This window comes from Rhinatrema bivittatum, chromosome 7 (assembly GCF_901001135.1).
Source record: "Rhinatrema bivittatum chromosome 7, aRhiBiv1.1, whole genome shotgun sequence".
Classification (NCBI taxonomy): Eukaryota; Metazoa; Chordata; class Amphibia; order Gymnophiona; family Rhinatrematidae; genus Rhinatrema; species Rhinatrema bivittatum.
Window position 1 is genome coordinate 119,651,861 of NC_042621.1, and position 17,098 is coordinate 119,668,958.

General features: G+C 43.5%; 1 protein-coding gene across 4 annotated transcripts in view; it reads left to right on the forward strand.

Annotated features, from left to right (window-relative positions):
* LOC115095409 (transmembrane protein 150A-like) overlaps positions 1–17,098 on the forward strand; it is a 235,356-nt gene that overhangs the window by 24,200 nt on the left and 194,058 nt on the right. For 3 of the 4 annotated variants that reach the window (XM_029609021.1, XM_029609023.1, XM_029609024.1), the window contains one exon: positions 12,640–12,687. The exons of the other annotated variant lie outside the window; for it this stretch is intronic. In XM_029609021.1, coding sequence (XP_029464881.1) covers positions 12,640–12,687 — 48 coding nt within the window. Of the gene's footprint in view, positions 1–12,639; positions 12,688–17,098 lie in introns of those variants that run through there. 4 annotated transcript variants of the gene reach the window in all.

The window sequence follows — 17,098 nt, forward strand, 5'->3', positions numbered from 1 at the left end:
GAGAAAATAAAGAGCCTCATTCACAACTATCACAAAAGACTGCAATACACAATATTAAGAACTAAGGGTATGCAAACTTTTAAACAGGACCATTTTATTATTTCTCTTATTGCTATGGTTTGTTTAATGATTGTGCTATTCTGTGATGCATAATAGTTTAATTTGAAACTCATTAAAAATAATAGACGTATTTTGTCTGATCACTCATGTTTTCTTAAAATGCTACATACCTTACAAAATCTGCCAGGGGTAGGTAAACTTATGTGCACAACTGTATTAACTCCTTCTGGCTTGCTTTTTATCTCAGGCATACACACACTAAAGAATATACCCCACTATTTCACCTCGAACCTTTTTAAAGTCCTGACAGGTCGATTTTAAGCATATTGCTCATGCAAAAATGGGCCGCACATGAGCAACATGGATTTTAAAAAGCCATGAAGTACACACAACAAACATAAGGGGGCTGAAAAGTGGCAGGGCATGGGCATCCCGGTGCGGGGCCAAGACTTACAAGGGTAACTCCGAATTTAAAAAACAAAGCCCTCAGCAGATACCCGCGTAACTTTACTGCTGCTCCTGATGAGGAGCAAGTCTGCAGATCTCAGGTCTTGGTCTTATAGGACAGGGTGAGGGGTCCAGGCCAACTGGGCAGGGTGCAGCATGAAGAACCAGAGGGGTCTTGCCAACCTGGACAAACTGGTGGACTAATTGGGAAAACTGGGAATGTGCCTCACGCGAGCATGGTTTAAAGTTCACCGACACACACACTCATCTCCCAAAGCTATTCTTACTGATCCTCTTCAGTCACCAGCAAGATGATCTTCTCTCAGTGCTCCCGCTGAAATGATGGTGACTGAGCACTTCCCCTGCAATATATCTTGTGCTGTTAGAAAAGTCTAATGGGAAGAAAAAAAGAAAGCGTGAAGGCAGGCATTTAACATATGGAAGTGAGCAAAGATCCAAGCTAATATTGCAGAGAGGCAGGTTGAGAGATCAGGAGAGAGAGGCTGGTGAAGGAGAGAAAAATGCATGTGTCATCGGCACAGAAGTGCAAGAAGCGGTCAAAGAAAGAAATTAGTACCTCCAGGAAGTGAGAATGTAGGCAGAGCAGAGTAAGGTCCTGAAAAGGGAGCACTGAATAAGAAAAAGTTATCTACAAGGACACTGATCAAATGGGTGGATAAGTAGGGTTGCATCAGAGAAGCCAAGAGGTTTGACAATAAATAGAAGCATAGCCTCTGCCCCAACTCTTCATCAGTGGCAGAGGTTCATGGGGGAGCTCTCAGCCTCTCCCTGCGCATGAGAGCAAAGGCATAGTTTTGTATGGTTCATATGTTTTGTCTGGAAGTCTTTTTCAATAATTCAGCACAAAACAGCACAGAGTGGCTGTTTTTGAAAAAAAAAAATCCTTTTACTGGAACTTGACTGCAGTTATAAATAGCAAGTGGTACACTATTGCTTAATGACATCAATACAGAAAAGAAAATCCAGAAAAAAAATAGTAATCTCGGTTACTATTAAATCTGCATATCCTAGCACTAGGTACTTCTCTTAAGGCACGTTCCGGGGGAAATTTCCCAGTGTTACTTGCAAACTTGGATACAGACTCCTCAGTTAGGAACTAGAACACCTGCTGATACCCTTCAGGAATGCCAATGCTGATATCTCCCTATAGGAAGCAGCTTTGTGGGACCCTCTCCTTGCAAGGCAGTCTTCCCTCTGACTGTCCACAAAGAAAATCTTCTTTCCTCAACCTCAGAAGAAATCTCTTTCCTAGAGAACAGGAATATGAGCTTAACTTCCCTCTTTTTAGAGCCCTCTCCCTTGGATCTTCTGGATTATTCAGGAATCCACTCTTGGACCCTAAGAGGGAAACTATCCCAATTTCTGAAGGCCTGGGCACCTCGACTGTGGGCCTCAGCCATCTTCTCAGGACAGGAGACAGGCAGGCAGCCTTCTGCCTCGGAGTAACCACCCCCAAAGAACCTGTTCCTTAGCAAGAGAAATCTGAAGAACTCAGAGTCATGTGGGCTCATGACTTTTGTTAAACCACTCACAGCAGAATGACACCTCCCACTGAGGAGAGTCAGATACACAACTATTACTCCTAAACTCATCAGCTATCATCTTTTGAGGCACTGAAGTCATTAGTAAGGGACCACTTTGGCGTCCCCCTTTACAGAGCAATATTATATCAAAGCAGCAGATAGGTCAAGGAGAATAAGGGTAATTGATTGGTGGAAGGCAGTGGATAGGTAAAGTTGGTTGAAGAAGTGGAGAAGCACAGTTTGTGTGAAGTGGTCTCGACCTGAATAAGGGTCCATGTCACTGAAGGAGAAAAGCAAACCTAGAGCTTGCCAATGCACCTTTCTCTCCTTTGCTTTATCCTTAGGGCGCCTCATTCAAAGCACTATTCAGAAAGACTGCACAATTATTATCATCAAGCCAGGTCCAACTGGTACTCACTTTACCTATATCAGAAGGGTAAAAGTTTGAGTTAACCCTCATGATTAAGAGTATTTGCTGACCTAGATGCCCATATTGCTGCACATTGTTGTGAACCTATCTTCGCGGCCAGACAGGCCGCTGACGGCATTCCCCCACGGCAGGCCGTGCCGCTGTCTCCGGGCTCCTCCATGGCCGTCTCCTGCCTTGCGCGGCAGGGCTGACCCCTGCTGGGAGCCTCCCTTCACGGCTGAGGCTGCCGCAGCCGCTCCTGCTGCTTCTTTCTGTTGCCGGGGTCTTCAGACGGCAGGGAAGCCATCCCTGCTGGTGCCTGCAGCCTGCCTGCTCTTCCTTCCATCTTCACGGTAGGGAGCCGCTCTGTCCTGGGCCCTCCACGTAGTAGGGACGCCACCAACAACCCTGCTCTCTTCCTCCGCTCTCCTTAGGCGTGGGCGCACACCTCTCCTCTGCATTTAAAGGGCCAGTGGCGGGAAAAGGTCCCATGGCCCTCATCAGTGATGTCATTACCCTGCCATGCTTCAGCCCTATGTCAGTCCAGCTTTGCCTTCGCAAGGAGTTAGTTGCTCCTGGATGTTCCTGTCCTTCGCTCCAGGAGTCTCCTGTGACCCATTGCTTCTTCAAGGTCCTGTGTTCCTTGTTCTTCGTTGGAGCTCCATGTCTCATTCAGATGTCCGTGATCCAGTCCAGATGTCCGTCTTCCGTTCCTGATGTCCATGGTCAGTCTTGATGTTCCGTGATCCAATCTTGATGTTCCGTGATCCGTTCCTGATGTTCCGTGATCCAGTCCTGATGTCCGTCTTCCGTTCCTGATGTCCATGGTCAGTCTTGATGTCTGTCTTCCAGTTCCAGTTCAGTTTTGATGTTCCTGATGTTCCATGATTCAGCCTTGATGTCTTGAACCCTTGGGTCCTCGTCGCCACCTTTCCTGGCGTGCCATCTCGTGGTCCGCGACCAACCCCACGGGTGGGCTGTGTAGAGTGCCTCATGGCACAAGGCCTGCCTTCTCTCTGCAAGCACAAGCCTCCAGGAGACTCTGTCGTTAAGCCTTGTTCCTGAACCTTGAATCTCTTGTTCCCGATCTACGGAGTCCCTTTGTGTCTGCTCCGTTCATGCTCAAGACTCTGCTGGAACCTGCTCCATGTCAGCGTGGTCCACGACCAGCCACAGGCGGCTGTGTAGGGCGTGTCCCGGTGCAGGCCTCTACGGAATCTTCGCCATGCTCCAGTCTCATTTTCCATTATCTCACCTAGAATCTGCTTCAAGTCCAGCGTGGTCCGCGACCAGTCCCGTGGCAGGCTGTGTAGGGCACACTGCGTTGCAGCCTCAGCCTAGTACCTTGATCCTGAGTCCTCGTCTTCAGTACCTTGTTCCTGAGTTTTCGTCCAAGTAACCACATCTTCGCCTGAGTCTTCATCTGAGCCTTCCATGTTCCAAGGCCTTCATTGCCCCTGGCCTCCATCCGGCCTGCCGCTTCTTACCGTTATCCAGTAGCAGGTCCGAAAGGGTTTGGAATGGTCAGAGGACCATTCAAAGACCACCATTGCATTGTTGGTCTTCCCGAAGCGTGCAGGTCCGGTGGAGGGTCAGTACCTTGAGTCATCCTTGTCTTCTTTCCAGCCTTGCTCCTGCTCCGGATTCCATCGTTTGTCTTCAGTCCACTCTCGCTCCTATCCAGCCCATGCTCGGCCATGCCTCGCCTGCCTCGGCACCTCTTCAGAGTTCCTCTGGGGTCGAGCCGTGGTCCAAGAACACACAATCCCCTGGAAAGTGGAACCGCTCTCTTAGCACACATCATTTCGTTCAGAGTTTAAGAACTTTACAGAGCTCTGTTTACGCAATTAAGGATGGTGATGAAGTGCAGAAAGTGGAACCTAGTTAGGAGGTAGGAGGGCACATGGTGTGGACATCCTTCAGATCACTGGCAGAGAAAGATGCCTTGCCAATTCTGTCATCTTTGTGAGTCCTTGACCCATTCCCATTTTGGCTGATTCGAGTGCTTAAATTCATATTTGCTAAGCCATTCAATATTATTAACTCATTTTAGTGAAGGGGAGGTACCAAAAGTATTGAAAGTGGTCAAAGTGGAGGGCCATGTTAAAAAAAAAAAAATAGGATCTGATATTACGGAGTTGGTTAATTACAGATCAATATCTGACATATCAAGCTTGACAAAAAGTATTGAGAAATGTGTATTACTTAGAAAGTACTAGACTTTGATCAAAGTGGAGTTTGGGTTCATCATGGGACAGGATCCTTACTAATATCAGTGAGAGACAAGACACCCTACTGAAAGAGTTTGACACAGATGAATCTATAATAGTAATATTTTTAGATGTCTCGTCTGCCTTTGATACTATATCCCTTGAGATCCTGTTATCTAGGCTATCAGCCATTGGGATAGGAGGTATAGTTCATAAATGGTTTATGCCCCATTTTACAGGATGAACTTTTCATGTAAAAGTAAACATAGTTTCTGAGAATAAGCTATTGAATGCTGGGTTCCCTCGAGAATTGGCCTTATCTGCCTTACTTTTCAACATGCACCTAGCACCCTTGGGGCAACTGCTAAGGGAGCCGGAGAAAAAACTTAAATTTTATGCTGATATCCAGCTCATCTTTCCAGTAAATAGCACAGGTCATGCTACATATGACTGAATGCATGAGTAAAGAGAAACAATGGATGCCTAGTAACAAGGAGGTCAATATTCAGACACAGTCCGGATAACAAAATTAGCCGGATAAACTTATCCGGATAATTTTAGAGGCTTAGGGATAGATTTTAAAAGATACGCACGGGTGTCCATGTGCGCGCGCTACCCGATGCGCACACATGGATGGCCGATTTTATACCATGCGCGCATGCTATAAAATCAGGGGTTGGCACGCGCAAGGGGGTGCACATTAGTGCAACTTGCGCGCGCTGATGTACGCGGCCTTCCCCAATTCCCTCCCAGGCCGCTCCAATTTCGTAGCGGCCTTGGAGGGAACGTCCCAACCCCCTAATCTACCCTTCCTACCCCTTCCCCTAACCTACCCTTCCCCTAGCCCTATTCTAACCCCCCACGACCTTTATCTAACCTTTTGCGTCTGCCTCTGGCCGCTGTGCCGGGAGCCTCAGACACCGTCCCACCCCAACCCTGCCCTTTTTCGAAGCCCCGGGACATACACGCATGGCCGGGCCTTTTAAAATCCGGGCCATAAATAGTGCAGCTGCACTATTCAATATATCCGGCTATCTTATAGTTAGCCAGCTAACTACAGCCAGCTAATTTTAGGACAGCTCTTTGGCCTGACAAGACCTAGCCAGCCAAGTCATCCGACATACTCTGAATATTGGAGTTAGCCAGTTAACTCAGCTTCTCTCAGTTACACCCCCAGAATGACCCTAACTTATCTGGCTAAATTTAAGCTCCCTAACTTATTAGCTGGCTAGAATTTAGCAGCATTTGGGCCCAAATATTCATTGAGCCGGCTAACTTCTGAGTTAGCTGGCTAAATGCTTTTGTATATGAAACTTGAGATGGTTTTTGAACTAAGACTGAAGTGTTGTGGGTGAGTCGGAATACCTCCCTAGATAGTTTGATGCCACTTCGAATTGAGGGGAAGATTCTCCCACTGCATTCAGAAGTTAGGGTCCTTAAGATTATGTTAGCAACTAAACTGTCATTCAAACCCCAGATAAGAGAGGCTTAAAGCTTGCATTTTTAATCCCAAGGATGGTAAAATGGCTTAGGTTTTTGATATGTTAAAATGATTTTCTGGCAGTACTAGTGTAAGATTTGGTCCTAGAAATGCAATTTATATGGGGCTTCCAAAGAAGTACTTACAGGTACTGTGGATAGTACAAAATACAGCTGCAAGGCTGATAGTAGGACTACCACTGAAGGGGCACATTGTGCCTACATTGGTGCGGCTCCACTGGTTGCCCATTGCTATTAGACTTAATGTTTAAGACACTTCAGGATACCAGCCTGGGATACCTATTTGAGTTAGTGGTCTCCTATGTTCCAACTAGGATGCTACGTTCAAAGGATCAAGAAATGTTAGCAGTACCATCAGTCAAAAGTTGTCAGCTACACAGCACTGGAGTCAGGACCTTTTCAGTAAATAGACCAGTGCTTTGGAATAACTTACCAACTCAATTCAGGCTTGAAAAGGATTTATTGAAATTCCATAAGGGGGTAAAGATATTGTTATTCAGAGAAGCTTATCTTGATATTGATAGCTGTGAGATGCCAGAGATATGATGAGAAGGGCAGGAGTCTAAAGTCTGATGTGCCGAATCAGTGCATTTGTTTTACCTTTGATTTTATTTTGTCTTATTTTCTCTGTGAAGTTATATATATTGTTTTATATTTTTAAATGTGATCTGCATTGGACAATGATTGCTGAGAAATAGTGGAGTAGAAATGTTTTTAACATAAATAAATAATACATTTGTCCCACAAAAGCCAGGCTTATAATATGTTACAAGTAGATGGTTGAAATGATAAGGTATCCCATCAATCAGATGTACGAGCAGAGAAGATTTAAAACAGCAGTACTGGGGGGGGGGGGGGGGGGGAAGTCTAGATAATAACTGAAGAGATCCGAAATGTTGTTCCTTTTGAAGAAGTCTGTGAAAATCTCAGTGAAAAGTTGTATCGTAAAATATATGTTGACCTATTATAATTCAGTACCAGGAGTCTGAGTTAGATTAACTGCATGCTCATCTCGCTGTTACTCACCAGAGATGGCCAAACCAGCCAAGCTGATTAGCCAGTAGAGTTGTTTCCAGTTTTGCAGCCTTATGAGCTGGTCCTGTGGCACTGAGGACCCTGAGGGAGCTTTGTTCAACAGATAGAAAAAAAACAAAACATATGTTACTCTCTGAAAAAAAACAAGTGCCCTCTTTTCTCAGAGCAGTCCCCATGATTCCACTCTGACATTAAGTCTCTTCCAGGACGGACATGGCAAACGTCATCTCCTTAATCATGGCTATTAGAGGCATTTTATTGGGATCTTTGGCACTTTCAGCTCAATAATTCATCTGGCTAACCCTTGAGCAAATTTCCAACTTAACTTTGCAAAGCCTTGCAGGGTATTCTACCCATGTATTGGCTAAACAATGTCCCAAAGATGAGCTGAGCCGTTTTTGGGCTTTTTTTTTTTTTTTTTTTTTTAACCTAACTTATGCTGCTTAACTACAGGGATCTCATATTCTTGCTCTTAGAATGTATGAGCTTTTGAAAATATAAATAAAAAGATTTAAAAGTAAACAGCTACGGTGGGAATATTACATCCATACCGTAAAGACCTCACACCAAGATGTTTCCTTCTGGCCTGCACAGATCAATAAAAAGCCCATCCTGGAGGGTACAGCTGGGCTTCCCAATCCTTGCCCGGGGATCCCACAGCCAGTTGGGTTTTCAGGATATCCATAATGAATATGAATTAGATAAATCTGCATATATTGAAAGCTAGGTTTTAGAAGGCGCACACGGTTCCCGGGGCGAGCACGTGGACGTGCCGATTTTATAACCTGCGCTCGTCACCATGCACATGTTATAAACTATGATACCTGGGCGCACGTGCGTGCTCGATTTTATATCGGTGCATGCATGGGCACGTGGGTCGCGACTTGTGCACATGGGGGGTAACTTAAAAAATATGCACGGTGACGTGATCGGCCCATTCCCAGCTCCCTATCACCCTACCTACTCTGCCTCTCTTTTTCCCTCTCCTCCTTCTCCTCCCCAACCCCTAAACCTACCCTACCTATCCTTTTTTTTTTTTTTTTTGCAGTACTTACTTCCTCTTTGGAGGAAAAGTAAGTTCTGCCCTCTGGCCGGTTGCTGGCTCACACTTCCCCGGGACAGCGTCTAAGGCGTTATCCTGGCTGGCCCCCACCCGGCCACCCAGATCCCACCCCCGGCCTGCCCCTTTTGGCTCTGCCGGCACTTCTGCGCGTTCGGGCAGATACGTGCGTGGCCGGGCTGTTTCTGAAATGCGCTTTACGCGCGCCGGTGATTAAAAGTTTACTCGCGAGTCTCCATGGTATGGCAAGTTGGGGAAGCCCTGGGGTAGAGGGACAGCCTGTAAGATTACCAGGTGACTCCAGGTCATGGGAGTAGACTGAGGCACTCCCAGTCTCATTGCTTTGAGGATTTCCTAGTTCTTTTCTGGTGGAAACCACAATTATAAAACCAGGACTGGCTTACTTGTGTCTCTTGTGACCTGGAGCCATCTGGTAACCAGGTGATAAGGACCAGCTGAGACTGTTTCTAAGCATCTCCCAAAATACTTTGAAACACAGTTGATAAAAAAAAAAAAAGACAGGCCTCACTGACCAGCTTCTTAGGAGCTGGAGTCAGGTAACCCTAACAGCCAGTTACCCTCTCACTACTTGAGCAAATTCTGTCCCAAGGCTTAAATGGACTCTTCAGCCAAAGTGTTTGATTGGTGCAGATCCACTATTGCTGTGCAGGATATCGTATACAGCTAGGACAACATACCTGGAGTTAATCAGTCCCCTTAGTCAAGAAAGGATGAAGGGACTCTTTTATTTTTCAATCATATACATATTTGCCTGTCTGATTGTACTGTATGTCAGTAGAGAGATACCAGTGAGCAGGATATGGCATTGTTCCCACCCGCCAAGCTAATGGAGAATAAAAGACAGGAAATCGATAATGTGGAAAAATATGGCTATGTAGCAGGTTTTGGTGATGATAGAAACAATTCACTATCTCTTGAACCTAAAGGCATCCCTTATTATATATTACAGTTGGATTCTTTGTAGATTGAGAGAGGATACGATTATAAGAAATATCTATAAATTATAATGTATGTGAGCGCCTCATAGGACTATTCTACATACACACACACACACACACACATATATATATATATATATATATATATAGAAAGAGAGAGAGAGAGATATGTAACATCTGTGTGCTATAGAAAGAGTGTATTGTGATTTTCCACCTATGGGAAATACTAGAGTGAGCAGAGGAGCAGGAAGGTCCTGGTTAATAAAAGGTTATCTGTTGGTCATGGGGTGTTGCTGAAAATCCTTGGCAGACTGTCTAGCTCAGCTCCTTTGGGCAGAGTTAGTTGAAGGGTAGATTACCCTGGTTAGGATGTGGGCTGGGCCACCTCATAGTCATCAAGCCAGGAGAAGGAGTCAATTGTGACCCTCTCCCAGGCTTACAGGGACAGAGATTCCCCGCAGGTGTCTCAGGAAGCTGGAGAAATGTGAAGAGGTTATCTAAAGAAGTTAATCTGGGAGATTACAAAATGAATTAAGGAAATTAAGATGGGCCTTCAGGACCAGAAAGGAACCTGTGCCTGACTGGAGCCTCTGAGCAGGGTTGGGGAGCTGCATTCCATCTCAGCCATCCTGTTGTGGATACTAAGGAAGTCGGGCCTAGTTCAAGGCCAAAGAGAGATTTGTACATAAAAATGTGATTTGACTTTGTTCTGAACTCTTTGAAAGGGATTGAGAGTCATATTCTGGATTCTTTTTGGAAGTGTGATTTCTACAATTTTTCTGGACTGAATTAACAGTTTAAATAAATTATTTTCTTGTTGGAGCACACTGTCTATAGTGAACAGTAAATCCATGGAGATGTCCTTGACTCAGTTTGGCCCTGCAGCCCATGAGCCAGCTGAGACTGATTGTCTCAGCTGGCTCATGGGCTGAGTTATCCCAGGCTCCCCAAAGTTGAGAAGGTAACCCCAGATGGTCAGGGGGGGTCACACACACTCACACACACACACACACACACACACACACACACACACACACACACACACTCTTTGCATATGGGGTGAATTTTCAAAAGGTAAAATTGGAAATGACATATGTAAGTAGCATGTACACATGTGAATACTATTTTGTAAAAGCCTGAAGAACTCGTGTACTAGCAGTATCACATGTAAATGTTAAAAGATAAAAAGGAGGCAGTTTAGGGCATACTGTCATGGTTTCACCTGCACTTCCTGTGCCAAGGTTCCACCTGCTGCACAAACTTCTTTCCACCAGGGTCCTCAGTGAATCTTCCTCACAGTTCTTCCAATTACCTCCTCACTGATCATACTACGTCCAAGTCTCAGCCCTGTTTAACCCAGCCTGCTCAATGCCTCTTCATTGAGCCACCTCAGCTCTCTGAACTGGCCATACTTACATTGCTATTCTACCTTGCCTAGCTTTGTGGCTTCCATGCCTCCTGCCTTGTCTTGTGGCCTATCCAGGCCCTCTGCCTTGCCTTGCGGCCTATCCGGGCTTCTTGTTTTGCCTTGTGGCCTCTCTTGGCAACTCTTCTTGCTCTGTGGCCTCTCTTGGCCTCTTGCCTTGCTCTGGGCCCTTCCAGGCTTTCTGGCCTTGCTGTGCAGCCTCTCAGGCCTCTCTACCTTGCTCTTTGCTCTCTTGGGCTTTTTCTGTCTTACCTTATGGCCTCCGAGCCTACTAGGATTACCTTGCTCAGTCTCTGGCTTTCTTGTTGCCTATTTAATCCAATCCTATCCTTGTCTACTCCTGCCCTGGCCTTGCCCTTGTCCTTTGCCTCAGATCTAGCCCCAGCTTGTGCTCTGTAACCAGCCTCTGCTTGTGCTCTGGAAGGTGTAGGTGAACTGGTGAAGGTCTGGCAAACTGGTAATTCAAAGTACATGCACAAGTATTTTAAGAAACAGAGTATATGTGTATTTTATAAATTACTAGCCTCCGCATTTAATTTTGGGCTATTACCCATGCATTGTTATATTTTGTGTGCATAATAATTATAAGTTGTCTCCTTGGGAAAATGCAATGTTGAAGATTTATAATCCAACCAAGGCTCTCCGGTCATCTCAAAAGAGACTTTTAGACATCCCTTCCACCCAGCATGCTCGCTTAGTCGAGACAAGGGGGAGATCATTTTCAGTGGCAGCTCCCACTCTTTGGAATTCACTCTTGCAAGAATTGTGGCAGATGGATTGTGGTAAAATCTTTAAGTGTTGGTTGAAAACCTTCATATTTAAGCAAGCATTTATATAAGAAGACTGGCATTTTTCATTTGATAGAGGTGGTTTCTGCTATTGTGTGGTCTTGTGTTTTACAGTTTTGATTGTATATTTGTCTAATTTTATGATGTATGTTTTTTTGTTCACCGCCTAGAGCCTTGGTACAGGTGGGTTACAAATCGTGTAAATAAATAAATGGGTAGACAGTGCACATGTTCTGCATTACAAGTATATATGCACATTAAAACATATGGGGGTCATTTTCACAAGCACTTACACGCTTAAAAATGAGGTATAACGTGTAAATGAACTTTACTCAAGTAAGCAGGCTTTTGAAAATTGCTACAATATATGCTATTGAATTGTCAATAGGATTTACCTGCATCAGTTCATTTTATGTGAATAAATGGCTTTTGAAAATTGCTACAATAGTAATTAAATTTAATCCTTTTGAAAATTACCTCCCTAAGCACATAAATGGGCTTTGAAAATTGCTGCAATAGTATGTCATATTTACGTGTGCAACTCCTTTGAAAATTACCTCCTACGTGCTTACTTTTGGGGCAGAAAAACATGGTACTTTATAAAATGTGCAGCTTTTGCCACATAGTTTATAAAATACTAGCATAAGCCTCAGTGGGCCCACTTATGTGAGCAAGTGGGATATTGCAGGCATTTTTTTTTTAAAGTTGGGCTCATAATTTAGCTGTGGAGTTTGCAGAAGTAGGGGAAGAGTAGAGAGTAGGACTTTTGGGTGAGGTGGGGAACGGAAGTTTCTTTGAGTGTATGAAGAGTCGGAGAAAGGTGGAGAGGAGGGGGAGTCTGCTTGTGTAGATCTTGTTGTGCTACATAAATTATTAATAGTAGCAGTAGTTGTATTGCATGCAGTCAAGTGAGGATTAGGAAGCAGGAAGCTGGAATTTGCAGCGCTCTGAGAATAGATTGTCTGATTTGGAAATATGAGGTTCTTCTAAAAAAAAAAATAGTGAAAAAAGACTAGGCTGCATGTAGCAGAAATGAAATATTCCTCTCCAAAAGGGCGAGCATCTGAGATAGCTGATTGACAGTCAGGGAACTGAGTGGACACTGGTGTTTTGGTGAGGGTGGAGCAGACAGTCAGAAAGCAGCAGGGATAAACTCGCCTTGTATAACAAAGGCTGATGGTTTTTCTTCTTTGGTCTCCAGGTATGCAATGGCTCTCTCCAACAACCACATCTGCTCTGTAACAAACTGGTAAGGACCAAGAGCTCTGACTCAGTTATTTATTTGAAAAGTTTGTATCACGCTGAATCACCCATTCTAAGCAGGTAACAATCATACATAATAATAATAAAACATACAACACATTCAAATTAACAATTTAAAATATATGCAGCACAAATATTCATAAAACAAACAAAAAAAATCATAAACTTACCATACCTTTTTATGCAAATGCAATAAACGGTGGAGCAGAATTAACTACTCGCTCACCTCTCCTCTCATTGTCATAGATCTTGCAAGATTGACTCAAATGATTGAGAGTAAAGACTTAAGTTGCTATTTGAATCAGCCAAGTAATGATTCCGTTTTTAGATCCTCTGGTAGAGAGTTCCGGAGGAGGGCTCCAGTTACAGAAAACATCCCTGAGTGCAATTCACCAAGCCTTACCAATCTGACCAAAGGAACTTTTAAAAGAAAGCAACTGGCAGATCTTAAACTTCAAGTTGGCCTACATATCTTTAAGACAGAATTCAAACACACTGGAGCATCTCTAATAAGAGCTCTCAAAATTAGCATAAGAACTTTCAACTTGATCCGCCATTGAACTGGCAACTAGTGCAGCCAGCATAAAATAGGGGAAATATTATCGTCTATGTGAGCACTGGTGATGATATGGGCTGCTGCATTTTGAATGCTATAGAATGCCTTAATCAATGCCATTTGGCAACCCCAAGTATAAAATGTTGCAGTAGTCAAGGGTGGGAATAATAAGAGCCTGCATAACTGTCCTAAGGTCACGTTCTGACAAAAATGGTTTTAATTTGTGTAAAGTTCACAACTTTAGAAAAGCATTCTTCACAACCGGCTTAGGCCTGGATTTATCAAAATGCACTAAATATTGCATGCTATAGGAAAAGGGGTGTGTTTTATGGTAATAGGCAGTTTATCACAATTTAAGTGCAGAGAGAGAGAGCAAGCCTAGCCATAATGCCCTCACACTAGATAGGTATTTATATCTCTATGGGAGGCCCACCTAGTAACTCGAGATGAGGTTTAGGTATTAGTGTAGGGATTAGGGGCCACTTTGACATTCAAAGTGAGATGTACGAACAGAGCAGTGCTCTCTTGTGAAGATTTGATGACCTTCGGCGTGAGGAAACTCACCCAAAGATGAGATTTGTTCAATGTTCTCTCAACCTAGCTTGATGTTACCCAGGTAGAAAGCCCTATCGCATGGCTTTATGCAAATGAAAAAGGTGTAGTTAAAATTTGCGTTAAAGCCGTGCGATACGGCTTCGCAAAACTGTGAGCCCAGCCCACTTGGCCAAAATTCCCGCCCCAATATCCTCCCCTTTTTCTCATTTGCATTGCACCAAACGTTATGCTGCTTTCGCATGCATTAATAGCGTTTTCGCATAAGTTAATGGAATTTTTTTCATGCGAAAACGCCTTAACGCATGTGAAAACGCCATATAGCATTTTGATAAATGACCCCCTTAATATGTGGATATAAAGATAATGCGAATCAACCAAAACCTCTAAATTCCGGACTTGCTATGATACAGGAATAGTCAAATTGTCAAACTGCACAGACGATGGATAATAAGTAGGTAAAGATCTCACTAAAATAATCAGTTTTTTAAAATTTAAAGCCAGCTGATTTTTCTGTCATCCATTGCTTAAAAACTGATAAACACTTGACTATGGGCAAAAGAGCGTCTTCAATAAATGTCTCAGCTGGCACATTAAACTTTTATCTCATTGGTTTAAAGTCGATAATCAGCCCCTAATTCAGCAAGCAACGTGCAAATCAGATGGATGTGAATATTAAATAGAGTGGCTGACAGTACCGAACCCTGAAGGATGCTGGCGCTCAAAGAAGATGGAGAAGAAGTAGCCTGTCCCAATACCACCTTTCGAAAACAGCCTGCAAGTAAAGATGCAAACCACTTGTAAACAGCTGACGCCATCCCCAAACGTTCAAGCCTTGCTAATAAAACCATAGGGTCGAATGTGTCAGAAGCAGGAGAAATATCCAGTAGGGCAGGAACAGCTTCTGACCTGAATCAAACCCATGCTAGAAAACCAGACAGAAGTGTTTCAGTTATTATGAGCATGCCAAGTATGTTGTGCTCATTTTAAAAAGCGTGCACTTGCTTCCAAACAGTATTCTCTATAAAAGTGGCTTAAAAAAGGGAGTGATGAGAGAGGCTGATAATTTAAAAAATCAGGCAGCTCCAAGGTGGCTCTTTTAATGCAGGTCTGGCTGAAGCTGCTTTCAATTTACTGGGTAAAAAAAAAAACAAACGATCAGTAAGAGAAGCATTCATCAGCTTAGTGATAAATGTGGAAAATATCTTCATACCAAACGTTCATGACAATATTAGACCACAAACTGAACGGTCAGAAGGTTGTATTTATATTTCGAATAACCCAACAAACTTCAGAGCTTGGACACTAACTACCATTCTACCTAGATAGGACAAATAACTAAGGTTCAGGAACAACAGGCAAAAAAACAAAAAAAAAACAACCCAAAATTGGAAATCCTTTCCTGAGAACCCTCAACAAATTGCTCACAGATTTTCTCAGTAGCAGCAAATATTTGTACTAAATGTTAATTTATTGATTTATAAACAGGTCATATTCCACCTTTTCCTAAGTAAGGCTGTGCTGTCAAAGTTTTTACCACATGAAATTATTCATGGGGTCGGTTTTTCAGTGTCTGAATTTGAGTAGCATAATTGTCTCGCTTTATTATTATTATTATTATTTATTTTTTTTTTGCATTGTCAAGCAAAGATTTATAATTGGCAAGCTTAAGGTAATAAAAATCCAGGTTGGCTGGCAGTTAGGGCTGAATGATCTTGGCCTAGGTCCATTCTCAACTTATTATTGGAAACCAAGGAGGGATTTATAGTGTGCTAATGGTTATGATTTTTCTTTTCCTTTCAATTCACTGAAAGCTATGAATTTAAAGTGATTAATAAAACCTTTACATTTGCTGAAATAGAAAAACATTTAACAAAATGAATCCCTTTCTTCTTCTCTAAACCCCTTTCCTCCTCCGCTGTCTGCCCTCTGGCTTCTCTTCCCTTCCGCCCTTCCTTTCCCCGTCACTCCTCCATCTTTGCCCTCTTCTCTTTCTCGCGTTAGCATTAGTCCTCCTTCGCAGTCTGTTCATGCCTGCTTGGTCCCCCACTAAGCTTTACTATCAATGTCCTCATTATGGAAACACAGAAATGTGACATCAGAAAAAGACCATATGGCCTACTTAGTCCTGCCCAATCACACCGACTGTGCAGCTTTGCTATCCCTCCCACTCCTTCAGGGATCCCCTGTGTTTGTCCCATGCTTTCTTGAATTCTAACACCCTCTGAGTGACCTGAGGTGTTTAAAAGAGATGGCATGGTGATAGGATTATGGTTTATGGTTTATTAAGGTTTTTTTAAACCGTCATATCAGTAAAACCATCACAATGGTGTACAAAATTAAAATAGAGGAAATACAATCGATAGCAATAAAAGCACGTAACAGCTAAAATTACAAAGCAAAATAATTAAAATATAGTCTAAAAGCGTAAAAGTCATAGAATACAACAATAAAACAGCAATAAACAGTCTACTAAAGAAAGTGGAAGCACAGAATGCATGAATAGGATAAAACATAAGATAAAATTCTACTATTTGTTACTCATTATCAACGTAGGCACAGGTAAAAAGCCATGTTTTTACATCGGCTTTAAATTTCTTCGTGTCAGATTGTAGCTGTAATTGGAGGGGGAAGGGTATTCCAAAATTTGGGTCTTGCAATGGAGATTCATGTGTGCTTTAGTGACCTTATTTCCAAGCAATCCTTGGAAAGAGGAGTGACTGGTTCTCTTCTGTCTTGTACCTGGCCGCCTTACGTCTCACGTCTCAGTACAGATACTCCCAGTTCTGTCCTGGAGAGATTGTAGCGGGGTGGGTACCCTTGTACATCTGTGGTGAACATTGGCCTAGAGTCCTAGACAGCCTTAGGAAGCAGCCCACGTTGAAGGTGATGAGCTGAAATTTGAATGGATATGATATAAATACTTATCATTTAAAAAAAAAAAAGTCTTGAAGTGTTTACATAACATTAGGACGATACTCTGCAGGAACTGACGTTTTATTTGACATGTATACCAGTAGAGGGATTTCTGTGCCGCTCCATTCTGTTTGGACCTGAACAGGGCTTAATTTGTAGACAAAAAGAAAGTGGAACAGTAGAGTGGGGGGTGGGGGGGGGAGGCGAAGTGGGAGGTAGCGGGGGCCTGGGGCTGTGGTCGGGTGTGAACTCTCTGCCGTACGCACACACTGATGCATGCAAACACAGCCACCAGCAGCCGGAAGCAGTGGGGCAGGCAGGCAGTCACCTCATGTCTCTTTGCCCTTTCCCATCCTCTCTCATGGCCTGTCTT